A 15,664-nucleotide genomic window follows, 5' to 3' on the forward strand; every position below is an offset into this window, starting at 1 on the left:
AAAGGTTGGGCGTTGAAAGATCCCTAAATAGGTCTTTTGATGCCCTGTTTTAATTTTAATTTAATAAACTATATTTGGGGCCTTTTTGGTGTTCTTAGAGACTAGACAGAAGATGCAGAAGAGTTTGTTTCTTTTGTGTTGTTTTTTTGGTGATGGGGTTTGCAACACATGACAAGAAACAACATAAATATGAACTGTAATCAAGAGATCAGCGTCTGATTTTTATATGACAGCAGATTACAATCATCTAGAAGTGAAATAACATTCACATGTACAAGCAAAAAACATACGAAAGATCCAGTGCTAGGGTTTGAGGTTGGTTTGCTATCTAGAAAATGGATACAAGCTGAGAAGGATGGTGTAGGAGCAAATCATTGGATCCAATCTGCTTATTCTGCCATAAGATGAATTACCAATAACAAATTGGGCAAGAACCCAATTACCAGCTGGAAATCCAACCTTTGCCAGGCAAAATTATACAATTTTGATCTTCTTTTCCCACTGTTTTGCTCACCCTAATCACAAATCTAGTCAGTTGACTGTGATTTCTTCCACACTCCCCTTTCTAATCCCAACAATGAGATCAAGCATAAGAAATGGAGTTAGAACCCTCCATTTAATTTTAAATTGATGCACAACCTTCTAGAATGGTACAACTCTGCCTGGAATGGTACGGCTGCAATTATAAAACCCACACTTGCTTCAATTTCAAGACAAACTGCTCAGAACTGATGTATCATACCTAATGGTGATTGCTGGGCTGGTTTTGTTGCTAAATTGACCCCCAATGGGTCTAGACAAGGCACATCCTTGTCCCACGTGAGCAAATTAGTGGGTACACCTCCACTACCAATGCAAATCTGAGGGTTTACGTCCTCCAAACACCTGCTATTTCTACTGCTAATGTAGAGCAGAGAAAAATCAGAAATAAAATAATAACATAATCTCAATTCTCTCCTCCAAAATGTCTAATAACCTTTTCCAAAGAGTGACATAGCCCTAAATGGAATATCCCATTGGAATCCAACTCAAAAGGCATCTTCCTTGGCATCTTTTGGGTCCACGTAGCTTAAAGGCTTAAAGGCTTTTAAAGAATGACATGGCAAGGGTCCCACCATGCCATGTCATTTAAGTGATTTGAGCAAAGGGGGCGTTGACATTAAAGGGGCCATTTTATTAAAAGGTACGCATAGCACTTTATTCAAACATAAGCCTTTATTAAAAAAAAGAAACTTAGGCTTATAAAGTAACTTTATAAAAGTTATTTTTCCTTAATGACTTTTGACACTTAGAAATTTTTAAATGTCTTTATTCATCAAATGCAATGTGGGAATTGCATCAAAAAGATGGGGACATGATAGGCGTGTAGGCCTATCATAGGTGCGTGTGGGTGTCACTCTTGCCCTTGGGCGACCAACAACACTTCCATTTTCTTCCTGGTTCTTGTTATGTCCCCTTGGCATAGTCAACTGTTGCAACACATTTGCCACCTGTCGCTGCCCCGTTACTAGACCCCTCATAATAATTTCTGCTTCTTGGTCCTCATTGTTAACAGACTCTCTATGTGGCTCACCATCATTCTTGTCCCCCATAATTTCAAATGGTATCTCTTCAATTTGATTCGGATCCCCCTGCAAACCAGGTCTCCTGTGTGTATAATTCCTGTGAGGCCCAAGCTGTTGTTTATGCATAAGAACTCCTAACCCTCCGGGATGGTAGGATCAGAGCTCTGATACCACTGTAAGAGCCCTGCTGGTTCTAACTCCCTTGAATTACTATTGCTGATGTGTTTTTGAATTTTCAAAGTTTTTGAACAATTTTAAAGCAAAAGATAACACATGTGCCACGCAAGAATTGCACATAGAACCAAATAGAAATGAAATTGAGAGCACCTGCAACTATATTATGAATAAGAGAACTGCTACAATAAATTCTACTGCTAATTGCATACCCGTAGGTCCTTAGCTTATTTTAAATGAAGAATTCTGGTGTTTGCCAGCGAAAACTGGGAAATTGACCAAAATTGGTGTACAAGTCCAGAATGTGATTTCTTTGAGCCAGAAATTTGATGGAAGAGCTTGAATAGGCTAGGCGTTGGGAATTGTGCACTCAAAATGCAAATTAGGGAGGCGTTTCAACCTCCAGCCAAAAAACTCTTTCTTGGAACCCCTACGTGGCAAGCTGAAAGTGTACGACCAGCAAAGGAGAAGTGTATGACTGCCTTTATTGAATTCAAAATGCTGCTAATGAGGCGTCTAACTTGTATTGCCTCCTTTATTATTCCAAAATTGTAAATAACTGAAGAAATAAACCATTGGTGAAGCACATAAAGATTCTGAATGAAGCCCTCTCAGTTTGCAATAGTTCAGCTGTTCTTTCACAGCCTCAAAATCACAGATCCATGAAGAATGAACGTTCTTCAATAGCAAACCCTCTGAAACCCTTGTCTCAGACAATCCATAGAGAAAAATCAAGCAATGTCAAATAATCAATAATATGAGTTTGAATTGCCTTCAATTCCCTTATAACCCCTAAATGGACAATTCTCAAAAAGTACGCCCAAATGCAAATTTAAATACATTAAATGTATTTAAATCACTTTTCAATAGTTCAAATTCATCTTGAACGCACTTTTTCATTTAAGTGATTTAAAATCACTTTTAATATTTAAAGTGACCTTTTAATTTTTCTATAAAGTCACTTTATAATATTTAAGTGGCTTATAATTTTAATAAAGTCACTTTATGACTTTATAAAATCCATATAAGTTAATTAATTAACTTAACTACTAAAATATTAATATCTCCCTTAATATTCAGTCTTTTGACGTGCCGTCAGAATTTGGGTTCAACACTGAATAACCCCCATGTGTCCAGGTGCCCTGACTAAAAATATCACAATTGCCAGATTGAATTACTATAAATAGTAAGTCCCTCAACTAAGCCCATACACTGACTGCAAAGGCCCTGGAATTGAAGCCAAGACTAAACTGAAGAAGTGGAACTGCCACTGAAACTCTCTATCCAAAATCTTAGCCTACGAGAGTCCAAAATAATAGGCTAACCCATCAGTCACTGAGACTGACTAGAGTGGGGACATTACAAGGAAGAAGAGGATTTGGGACAGAGTCAGGTACTTGGATGCTGGAGAATGTTTAAGATGAAATGGGACATCTCTAAGGAGGTTTTAATAGAAGGGAAACTGAGGAAAAGGGGTGTTACTGGCTTTTGCTTGAAACTGTCAAGGCAGTTTTGTGCAGACAAGCGTCGGTTTCTTTACACGATATGAATGGCTCGTGGCATTCCAATATCTTCGATTGTTCTGCTTCCTTTGACTCTTGGATTTCCATTCTTGTATATAAAGTGAATTGGGTATCAAAAAGGCATGTAATTGGGATTTAGACGGGTTTTTGGTGTGATTTCTGATTTCCATGTAGACTATGCTCAGGCAAGAACAAAACAGGGAGTTGTTTGAGAGCTTGATAGGAATCTTAGGGGTTGAATCTAGTTAGGTTCAGCTTGTGAGAAGGCCCAAGAGGGTTAAGTTCTGTGTTGCCATTGGAGTAATGGATTTTAAGTGAGTTGTAGTTCACATTTTGCTGGAGTTTTGTCCCATATGTGTGTGTCTCTAAGGTAAATCATTGTCTCTATTTTGTGGTGAGGATTTTCTCTTGTTTCTTTATGCATTCTGAGCTTTTATTGTTGCTTCAAAATTTCAGCTGTTGTGTCCATAATGAAATCTGTGATTTGATGCCTAGTGTATGGAATATCCATCCTATTTTTTATAGATCAACTATGGAAGCACAAAAAATTGTACCTTTTCAATCCTATTGAGAAACTAGGCCATCCTATAAATGACCTTGTATTCTGCCAATGAACTGAATGCAACTTGACAGATATATGATTTTTAAGTTATTAGTGCTTAAATTTAGCTGTTGGAAAGGAAATTATTCAAAAGAAAGCCTTTTATGTCTTTCTATACACAGATTTCTATCAGGACACTTAATCAATTTTGCATTAAATTTCACCTTTTGTTTAGTAGCAAATGGTCGTGTTTTGTTTAAATTGCTCAATTGTGATCAGTAGTGACTTATACCTTTAGATGTATGATGATACATCTGAGGTTCAAAATTTATGGTGAATAGGAGGACTATGGTGAATAGGAGGACTGTTAGGTGGATGTGATTATTTACTACTTAGTCCTGTTGGGAGTAGTTTTATTTATTTGAATGCTCTATTGTAATGCCTTTTAAATGGCATATAAGGGTTTTACTCTAAATTTCTAATCCTCTTTCTTAGCAGCAATGACTTAGTCTCTTTGCATGCTTCAAACTATGCTAAGCATTTTGATAATAGAACAAACATCTATGAATACAATTTTAATGGCTGTGAGAGTAATCACTATAACTTTAAGAATGGTTTGAATTATGTGCCTTACTGACTGTGAAGGTGCATCCCTAAAAATCACTCTTCACCATCTACTTTTTAAGGCTGCTTCCAGTGCCCTAATCACCATTTTCTTTTGGAAGAATGAAACCTATTCCTAAGTGAAGCTCCTTATCACCACCCTTGCACTTCTAGACCAATCTTTTGAGTACCATTTGTAGCATTCATTATGCCTCTATAGATGGAAAGAGGGTAAAGCCTTGAAGATGTGCTCAATTGGAGGAGTCCAATCCTAGGTGGGGGATGGATTTTTATTTTCATTTCTGGAAGTTTGAATATCAGATTTTTCAAATACCCACTTTCACTGGTCAGTAGGGAAAATTGCAATGCCAGAAGGGAGAGCCAAATAACTGATGGTCCGACCTTACTAAAAAGGATTTCATCCTCGATATAATTGTGTTGGTTAGGTGCCTCACCTTGAGGCTCTATAATTACTAAAAGTAACTTTAATGAAACTTTTTAAGTAATAGACAAAAAACACCATATTTTAATGTGATGATTTTTTTTGGTATTCAACTGCAAAGTTTTGAGTTGATCTACATTAGATCCATTTTGTTGGAGATTGTTGGTCATTGTTGCTGCTAGGATATGTTGTTGTCATTGATGTTAACATACTCCTGTGTATTGCTCCGGTGATTGCAGATTGGGAAGATCTTATGATCCGGTTTGTAGTGTTGTTTTGCTGATCACTGTTTTGCAGAGTTTGGTATATCCTCCGGTATATTCCGGTGTGATTATATCTTGTGCTGAGATTTTGGGATACTGTTTGGGGTGGTCTTGTGTATCTTCTTTTCAGATGGATCGTGATTTGGTGCTCCGCAAGTTATCTTTCTTCGTGAGAGTTGCTGATTGGTTGTGTTCTTGAGCTTTCAGATGTTGATCGATGAAGATTTGATAAGTGGTGTTGGTGTAGTTGTTCTTGATGATTCTAACGTGCTTGCTGGTGTTTCCTAGTCGTGTCCTATTTGTTTTGGTGATCCGCATTGATCGTTGTGTGAGTTTTTGGTGGTTTCTATGAACCGGTGATGGTTTTCGTGTTATGATCTTGATGTGATTTCCGATGGAGTTGAGCGTTTGGGAATTTGAATTAGGTCAATGTTATGCCATGTAAATCATTATATTGGTGCGGTGGTCGATCTTTGTATCATGTGATGTAATTTTGTAATTGAGGGTTTAGCCGACCTTGTTGTCAAGGTTGATGATTTGTATATATAGGTGATATTGTCATGTAATTTAGGTGTCGATGCTATGTCTGCATTATCAAAGAGAGGTTTATGTGCGAACAAGAGATTTATCCTTCGGTGTTGAGATTGAGGAGAGAAAGTGTTGCAGAGCAGACATCTGTGCTTAACCGTAATTGTAATCAGGCATTTGGAGATGCTATTCTTTCAGTTCATTTCTTCCGGATTGTAGTCTGAATCTTGTTGTAAGTCAGTGAGATTTCTTTGAAGGTTGTAGCCTTCCGAGCCATTATCTTTTGAGCAGTGAGCTCTAGGCAGTGTGCCTGAATGCATGTTCACCCCATTGTAATATTTTCACATACTACTGCAGAGTATCATCTTATTGTGGGTAGGTTCCCACCGTGGTTTTTCCCTTAACCAGGTTTTCCACGTCAAAATCTTGGTGTTGTGTGTTGTGCGTTCAATTTGTTTATCTATCTTATTACTGTTGTTTATCAGATCTTTTAAATTTGTTAATCCGGTGAAGACTGATTCACCCCCGCCTCTCAGTCTTCCTTCTTGGCTGCTACTAACACATTTTTCATTAGTAGTGGAAAAATCTTTTGAGCTTGCTATCCCATTGGGAAAACCTTCAATAGGTGTTGTGTCTTAGAAACCATTCATAATAGAGCTCCCTACCTTACTCAGTTTTGGACAAGTGTTATTTCTGCAGTGTATCAAATTATTTGCTGAATTTTTGGTATTCAACAATGGAATTTTTGGCATTCAAATTATGTGCTGAATTTTTAGTATTTAGATTATGTGTTGAATTTTTGGTATTCAACAAGGATGAATGGTCAAGTTAGCACTTATTGCATCTAAGTGATGCTCAAAAGGGTTGAGCTATGGAGCTTCTTGTGAGGTCACCTATTGTACTACTTCAGCTCATACTTGCTTAACCATATAGTTCCTCCTATAATCAATCCCACTTAGCATGCTCCCCCATTTGCAAAACTTTGAGCAAGTGTTATGCCTTGTGAATCATTTATTATAGATCTTTGTTTTTTATACGAGTGCTAATTTTGTACTTTATCAAATTACGTGTTACTTCATGGATGATGTTTCACGAGAAACCATTGAATGTCCCACTTCGCAATCATTGCATCTAGGTGATGCAGATAGGTGTAAACACTACAACTTCACAAGAGTTTACCCATTGATGAACTACTTGGGCTCAAGTGTCCTTAACCACCTAGTTTTCCCCACAATCAAGCTCGCTTAGCTTCTTAGCTTACTATCCCATTTGCAAAATCTTCAAGAAGTGTTATGCCTAGATAAGGGAATGTTAGTGTGAGCTAAGAATTGACTGCAAATAGGTAAACCATCATTTATCTGATTGCACTTAGATGCTTCTCTGGTTAATTCTCGTTCTCATTGTTGTTTACTCACTTATGCCTGCCATATATTCTTTTACAAAATTTGAGTTTATTACAAACTTGGCAATTTTTTATATTTTAATCTTATTGTGTCTTACATGCACTGTATACTCTATATGCTTTGAGGAGAAATATTTTTTTAATACATTACTATCTATTTTAAACTAAACTTTGCAATTATAGTTCAGTGTAGTCTGAGGAAATCATTTGTACTCTCGCTCAAACTTAGGTTCAATAATGGCTTCAAATACCATGGTGGCTCTCTAATTTGATTTTTCATTTTATATGGGGTAACACTGCATACTGCTTTAGCCCACATGCCATGGGAAGTGGGAGAAGATGCTACTAAGACCATTGAGGGTGACTTTGGGACATTGTTGTTAATTTGTCTCAATTCAGTAATCTTACTCATGCTGGGGTGTGTTAGTGACTAGGGATGTATGCATGCTAGTCCAACACAGTCTAACATTACAAGGAATTTCATAATGTCATGAGTTTTTTAATGAAGCAAGTAAAGCTAGTTTTAAGTACTGTCTATTTTCTCTATGCCTTTGACAATTTCTATGCGTGGAGGACATTTGATGATAATAGATACTGTTCATGTTATGGATTGAATGGTCAAGTCTGCTGAAATTTGCATTTCCATGTGGGGTAATTTTGAACTTAAAATTGCAACTAGTTTTTGCAAACTTATGGATGCCAGTAGATAGGATGTTAGTCTTTATCCATCTTTATTCGGGAACACATCAATTCTTTTTTTGTGCAATGTCCTTTTCAGGATTATTCTATTCAGTTTTTAAAATTTAACTTTCCTTAAATAAAAGTAGCTTTACTCTTTAAACTTATGTTTATTGCAGGGTGCGCAAGCTGTGGGGATGGGCAAAGATGCCCAGAGTGTGCCAGATGCTGCTAATTTATTTACAAGAGCCAATGAAATACTAGGGTATGCCATTTACTTCTTCAATTTGAATAATCAAAGTAGTTCAGCTTTACCTAAGCCAGTGAAAAAGAAATATACAAGTCTTCCACAATTGTTTTTTAATATTTATCTTGATCTGAAGAAAAAAAAAGTTGGTGAAATGTAAATCTTGCAATCAGCCGTTATGGTTTCAGCTGGACATGTTACATATCTTTTCTTGCATAAGCCATTTTTTGGAATCTGGATTTGGTAACAGGTATAATCTTCTAGAGCTGTGTCTCAATGGACCTAAGGAAAAACTGGATTCAACAGTTATAAGTCAGGTAAAAGAACAGATATGCATTTGATGAAACATGCTGCTAAGGATTGATGCATTTTCTTGTTCTGAATTCAAGTCAATGATTTTGTGAAATGAATAAAGCCTTTGTTTTTAAACATTTCCAACTATTGATGGTAAATAATTAAATGGCTCTCGTATTATTGTTGAAACTTGATTTATCAATTATTTAGTTTGTTTTTGGAACAGCCTGCATTATATGTGACAAGCTTGGCTGCAGTTGAGGTATTGCGTTCTCGTGATGAAGGCCAGGATATCATTGATTCCATTGATGTGACATGTGGACTAAGCCTTGGCGAGTATACAGCACTCGCTTTTGCTGGTGCTCTCAGGTGTCTTTCACTGAATATAATATTGTCTTGATTCTCAATATATGGCTTGAGAATGCACATGTTGCTATGATTTGATTTTATTTTTGCTGCTTGTGTGTTGGTTTTTAAAAATGTAAATTTCAAAATAGGCTACTGAATTTACTGTTTGGCTTATTTTCGTGCTGAAGTTTTGAGGATGGACTCAAACTTGTTAAACTCAGAGGGGAGGCAATGCAAGTAAGTCATTTCAATTTTTATTGAGAAGTTTCCCTACGCCCCTAGGCCTTATTTATGATTATATTCTGACAATAATTTTTATTCATTTTCCATCCATTCCTTAGGAAGCATCAGATGCTGCTCAAAGTGGCATGGTCAGTGTTATTGGACTTGATGCAGAGAAGGTTCAAATGCTTTGTGATGCAGCCAATGCAGAAGTTGATGAGAAAGAAAGAGTGCAGATTGCTAATTATCTTTGTAATGTATGTGAGATGGAATTTTTGATGGCTATTCTGGCTTGTTTGAGAGCAAGTATACATTGTTCTGATTCAGTTCATGCAGTTCTAGTGTCCTGTTAGACCATGGTGCTTCTGAATATCAACAATTGATATAACGAGTGTCTTACAGGGAAATTATGCAGTTTCAGGGGGATTGAAAGGAATAGAAGTTGTGGAGTCAAAAGCTAAATCATTCAAAGCACGGATGACGGTATTGCTCTATGTGCAAGTCTTTATGTCAGCTGTGTTTTTAACCCTTCCAAGCATCCTTTCATTTGTAACAAGTGGGATGCTCTTTTGAGTAACTTATAGAAACTCTGAAGCTTACACTTTTTTTCAGTCACTGGAGAGTGCTCAATAGGCTCTAGATCACAAATTCCTAAAGTCCTTTACATCCAGTTACTTCAAATCTTAATAAGTATTTGTCAGCTTTTAAAAAGGATAAAAAGTGAATGCTAAGTTTGAGAAACAAAAATAGGTACAATTTGTTGCAACTTAATATCTCAAACAAAATAAAGCACAAATTAAACAGTTATTTGGATGAAGCTGTTAGCCAGCTTTCTTTATTGTTGATAGGCTGCTAGTATGATCAAGATTCAATTTTTTTTATCAGATAAGCTTTGTTCCTGAAAAAGCAATCTCCTTTAAAGCTTTTGAATTTGAAAGATCCAAGCTATCATAGGAATGATACAATATTATATAAATTAACTTCAACCACATACACTTGAAAGTTGAAAACAGACACATCACAAGCAAATTTTAGAAGTTGCTCCCACACATCTCAACTACTTAATTCCTTGCAAAAACTTATACAATTTAAAATTGTTGATCAATTTTTATTCAGAAATGATATTGTTATATTTCACAGGTGAAAAGACAATCCTGACAATAAAGCAGTAGCCATCCCACACAATACAGGCAACGGAGCAGAAATGAGCAGATTTGAAATTATATGTGATAGCAAAATACTGAACATATCTATTTATTGAAATATGAAAGCAAAGGCACTTTGAGCAGGCAACCTCCCAAGAGTACTAGGCCAAGAAATGAATTCTATAATTCATGATCTCAAATATATGCCTATTAACTATTTATACAACCTTAGACCCCTAATAAGACTGACTTATCAAAAACTATGAAACTTTTGGAAGACTGTTCATAGGTTATCCCCATAAGTTTGCCACCTCATACCTCAATTAAACATAATGATGTGTGGAGCATTAGAGGCATAATGACACCCCTTCTAAAATTTTTTTCCCATAATATTTGAGAATTTTCTATTGTTCTGCATGAATTACTTATCCTTCCAGGCTGTCAAAGGGTTCACTGAACTTTAGGGATTGAGTTTGCAAATTTGCAATTATTTTATATAGCGCCTGAAAATCATGTTATTTGCGATATAATTTTTCCATTTAAAACCGAGAAACATTATAAAATAGAAATTAAAGTGGATAGAGTTTGGGTCTGTCTTATTCACCATTTATTTAGTCACTTCATTTTTTCTTTTTCTTTTCAAATGCATCAAGTGGCCTTGAATGGGCACAATACTCATCCATTTAGAATTTAGTAGCATACCTGCTGTTATCAAAGTTGCCAGTTTGGATTTGGGTTTGGGATTCAAAGTTGCTGTTATCAAAGTTGCCAGTATGTATATATGTTTCTATGTATATATAAATATACACATATATACATATACATAGGTTTGATATATACATATACATACATACATATATATATATATGTATGTATGTATGTATCTATGTATGTATATATGTATGTATGTATATATATATATATATGTATGTATGTATGTATGTATGTATGTATGTATATATGTTTGTATGTATATATAGATATACACATATACATATACATATACATGCACACACACACACAGATATATATATATAGTTTACTCATAGTGTACAAAATTAAATATAGAATACAGCTGATAATTGATAATTCAATGTCAATTGTTATATGTCAAAGATAATTCAAAAAGTTTATATGTGTGATTCTACACAAGGAATAGAAGTCATCATATTGCTCTTCATTGAGAGCATTAATGTTATTGGCTGGTTCATTAAAACCACAAGTAGCAGCAGTGCCACTCCCACTGATTGCACTGTACAAATATTGTGTGGTTGTGCTGATGCTACATGGCATTGCTCAATCATTGTGTGTGTCACTAGAGCGGTGGGAAATTGTTGATTGTGAAAGCTCTACCCAACCCTTGGGTTATGGAGGTAGAACTTCCAACCTGTTGATGTGTTTTTATGCACATGCGAACATAGAATAAAATACCTTAAGTATCTTATCCTCTCTTGAACAAAGTCTCTCAAATGCTGAATATTAGCTTAAGGATCACTTGAGAAGACTCCAAGGTTCATGATTGTGGGGGTCACTACTTGTGGATAAGCTCATTGGTTTGATGTGATTATGTTGGAATCACAAGGGACTTACATTTGAATGCCTGAATGCTTGATTTGTTGGAACTTGATCATCTGATATTACAATATGGCGATGCTTTTAATCCTAAACTAGTTTGAGTTTAAAAAAATGGCAAAAGGAAAGGGTTGAGAGAGTCTATTCTAAGACCTAGAATGTAAGAAGATAGATGAATGACTAGGTGGAATCCTACTGAGCGAGGTCTCACCATCAAACTGAACAACTTGACACAAGCTCAGTGCAATCTTCTAAGGACAATTCAAATATATTCAAATCATTACCATCGAACATTGATCACCATTCAAGTTAATGCATAAGCAATGGACGTATAACGATTTGAAGTTAAACTCATATCATTCTAGTTGACCACGCAAGGCACACTTACAATTAGCAAGAGGCTAGTGGTATGGATTAAACGGATCCCACATGAATGCATTCAACAAATTCCTCCATTCAATCTAATTAACATGAAAGTAAATTGAGAAGTAAAGACCATGCGAGTTGTTGAAGCAACAAATCAAATTCACCATAACTTCAATGAAATCAATTGTTCTCTACAACAAGGTTTGGCAACAATCTTTGCTTTCTCCTAATCTAACTTCTATTCTAATTGCTATTATATTCACTATTCTACTCACTATTAACTATTCTTCAACTATTAACTTTTACAAATGAAGAGTCTGAGCTTTTATAGAGAGCTCATTTACAACGAATGGCCAGGTTTGAATCTCCATCAATGGTCAAGATTTTATAATGAAAACCCTAATTAGGGTTTGTTATAACAAACTTAATTCAGCCAATGAAATGATTACAACATTTTAGGATAACCAATAGACAACAAGGGTAGGTGCCTCGGAGTTTGTGCTATCACTAGTGAGTCAGGTTCATTGAATCAAGACGAGCTGATGTGGAACTTCTCTGATTGGTGGAAGTAGTGACTGGGACGTGTTGTGACGTATTCACACATCGCCCCATTAAAAATGGGGACCCCTAATTTTTGCTTTCTAGGGTTTGTTTTCTAGGTCTTTTAGGGTCTTGTCTATTAGCCTTTGCATTTTGAAGAGTTGTTAGAGGGATCACTACGATAGCAGGCTCTGTTTGAGCTAGGGTGAGTCAGTGGATGCTCCGGGTTAAGGTTTCTTTGAAAGTCTTCCTTAGGACAAAGTTTTGCTCTTGTTGCTAATTGCGTCTTGTTTGAGTTTGAGGAGGTCAATGAAGCTTGGTGAGTGAATATCATCTTTGAAGGTCTGAGATAGGTCAAATTGGTGAGTGATGAAGTCTTGGGCGTTGATTGATGAGTAGCCAACCTATTTATCCTTTTGGGGACACCTTGGACAAGTCTGGACTTGGAGATTTGATGAAAAGGTCAAAATATGAGCCTAGAGGAGAGATTTCGCTCCTGACCTTTCCAAAGGGTCCAGAGCGAAATCCTTGGAAAAGACCTAAATTGTCATCAAAACATTGAAATGATGTCACCTTGAAGGTGAATTGACTTGAAAAGATGAAGGAACAACCTAACAACCAAGTCAAAAGGCCTTGGTTAAATGCATAATGTCCTCCTAGGTCCCATCCCTTACATCAAGGGCAGAGCGAATTCGCCTTGAGAAGTCTGGAATGTTATCCTGATCCTCAAATGTCCTGAAATTTGGCTAAGTATGGAATGCCATCCTAATCTTGAAATTTGACTGTTTGGAAAATTGAAGAATCCTCCAAAAACTAGATTTTGCATTATAACTCCTGAAGGTCCGAAATCACTCTCAAACATCCTGACAGTATATATGGAATATAACTTAAAGTATAAGTGACATTTCACTTATACTTAAATGTTATATTCCATATATGAATCTTGATGGAGAGGCTAAAATGTCAAATTTCGCTCTTGATCCTTCCAAAGGGTCTAGAGCGAAATTTCGCAAAGGACCTAAATTCTTCACCTAAATCATTGAATGGTTGAGCAAATTTGCAAGGATATGGAAGGAAATGGATCTAGGATCAAGTCTAAGACAAAGTCAAGTCAATTTGAAGGTGAATTGAGTCTAGAATAGGAATTTCGCTCTTGACCCTTCCAAAGGGTCCAGAGCGAATTTCTCTATAGGACACTCTACATTGATCAAAACTATAAACTAATCCATATCCCAGGTATTATTGAAGGCAATTCACTTGTTTGGATGAAGAAATGTGAAAATGAAGTCAGGATTTGAGCGAAAGGGTGAATTTCGCTCCTGACCCTTCCAAATGGTCCAGAGTGAAATTCTTATAAGACCCTATTTCTTCACAAAATCTTGAACTAGATGCCAACTTGAGGAGCAAATTCACTTGATCATGATGGAAGGAGGCCTAAGAAGTTATATCCAAGCCAGGGAAGGGAGGAAAAAGGTGAGAAATGAGCCCAAGTAAGAATTTCGCTCTTGACCCTTCCAAAGGGTCCAGAGCGAAATTCACATAACCTTCATTTTCTTCCTTGTCATGGCCAAGTTTTGGACTTCTAAGGCATGGTTGGAGTGACGTTGATGTGTTCTTGCCTTTGAAAGGTGGATTCAGGTGATGGAATAATGAAAATCAACCTAAAGTAGGAATTTTGCTCCTGACCCTTCCAAAGGATCTAGAGCGAAATCCTCAATTTGACCCCCTATTTTGCCTAAGACGTTGAAAAGTGAGGATTCCACCTCAACTCGCATTTTGAAGGCTTGATAGATGATCATCATGAAGATATTCTTGATACTCAACATTATCCAGCTTGCTCAAAGGGATGATGATGATGTGAAGCAAACTTTGATTAACTCTTCTGAAACAATCTACTTCAATCGTGCTCGATATAGGTCTTGTGATGACTTTGGTTGATCTTTCTTCGTTTTGACATATGTAGGAACCTTGCTGGTTCTAACTCTCCTGAAATACTATTGCTGTTGTGTTTTTTGGATTTTCAAGGTTTTTGAACAATTTTAAAAAACACAAAATAACACGTGCCAGGCAAGAATTGCACATAAAACCAAATAGAAATAAAATTGAGAGCAACTACAACTATATTATGAATAAGATACTTGCTACAATAAATCATACTGCTAATTGCATACGCGTGGGTCCTTAGCTTATTTTAAATGAAGAAATTTGGTGTTTGCCAGCCAAAACTGGGAAACTGACCAAAAGGGCCGTACAAGTCCAGGAAATGATTTCTCTGAGCTAGAAAGTAGGTAGAATAGCTTGAAAGGACTAGACGTTGGGAATTGTGCATTTAGAATGCACTTTGGGCAGGCGTTCCAGCCTCCCAGGCAAAACACCTCTTTTCTGGAGCCCCACGTGCCAACCAATTTGGTACGGCCAGCAATGAATTTTGTTCGGCTGGTTATTGAACTGAAAGAATGCTGCTAATGAGGCTTCTAAACTGTATTGCCTCCTTATTCCAAATCTGCAAATAACTAGCACAAATAACCTCTGATGAAGCACTTGAAAACTTTTGTGTGAAGCGCTCTCAATTTGCAATAATTCAGTTGATCTTTCACAGCTTCAGAATCATAGATCCATGAAGAATGAACGTTCTTCGATAGCAAACCCTCTGAAACCCTTGTCTCAGACAATCCACAGAGAAAATAACAAGCAATGTCAAATAATCAATAATGGAGTTTGAATTGCTTCCAATTTCCTTATAACCCCCAAATGGTACGATTTTCAATAAGTATGCCCAAATGCATTTTAAATACATTAAAATGTATTTAATTAACTTTGCATAGTTTATATTCAACTTGGGCGCCCAAATCATTTAAGTGATTTAATAGAAATCACTTTATAATATTTAACTGGCCTTTTAAATTAATAAAGTCACTTTATGACTTTATAATATAAGCACATAAGTTAAATAAATAACTTAACCACTAAAATATTAATATCTCCCTCAATATTCAGTCTTTTGACGAACCGTCAGAAGCAGGGGTCAACACTGAATAACCCCCGTGTGTCCAGGTGCCTTGACTAAACATAGCACAATTGCCAGATTGACTTACTAAAAATAAGTCCCTCAACTAAGCCCACACACCAACTGCTAAGGCCCTGAAATTGAACTCAAGACTGAACTGAAGAAGTGGAACTGCCACTGAGACCCTCTATCCAGAATGTTAGC

The 15,664-nt window shown here is 36.4% G+C and overlaps 1 protein-coding gene across 1 annotated transcript in view; it reads left to right on the top strand.

Annotated features, from left to right (window-relative positions):
• LOC131043312 (uncharacterized) overlaps positions 1–15,664 on the top strand; it is an 85,928-nt gene that overhangs the window by 10,427 nt on the left and 59,837 nt on the right. Inside the window, exons 2-7 of the mRNA XM_057976510.2 lie at positions 7,899–7,984; positions 8,217–8,283; positions 8,487–8,629; positions 8,797–8,845; positions 8,950–9,087; positions 9,233–9,313. Of these exons, the coding sequence (XP_057832493.1) occupies positions 7,899–7,984; positions 8,217–8,283; positions 8,487–8,629; positions 8,797–8,845; positions 8,950–9,087; positions 9,233–9,313 (564 nt within the window). The remainder of the gene's footprint in view (positions 1–7,898; positions 7,985–8,216; positions 8,284–8,486; positions 8,630–8,796; positions 8,846–8,949; positions 9,088–9,232; positions 9,314–15,664) is intronic.

This window comes from Cryptomeria japonica, chromosome 7 (genome assembly GCF_030272615.1).
Source record: "Cryptomeria japonica chromosome 7, Sugi_1.0, whole genome shotgun sequence".
In the NCBI taxonomy this organism is placed as follows: Eukaryota; Viridiplantae; Streptophyta; class Pinopsida; order Cupressales; family Cupressaceae; genus Cryptomeria; species Cryptomeria japonica.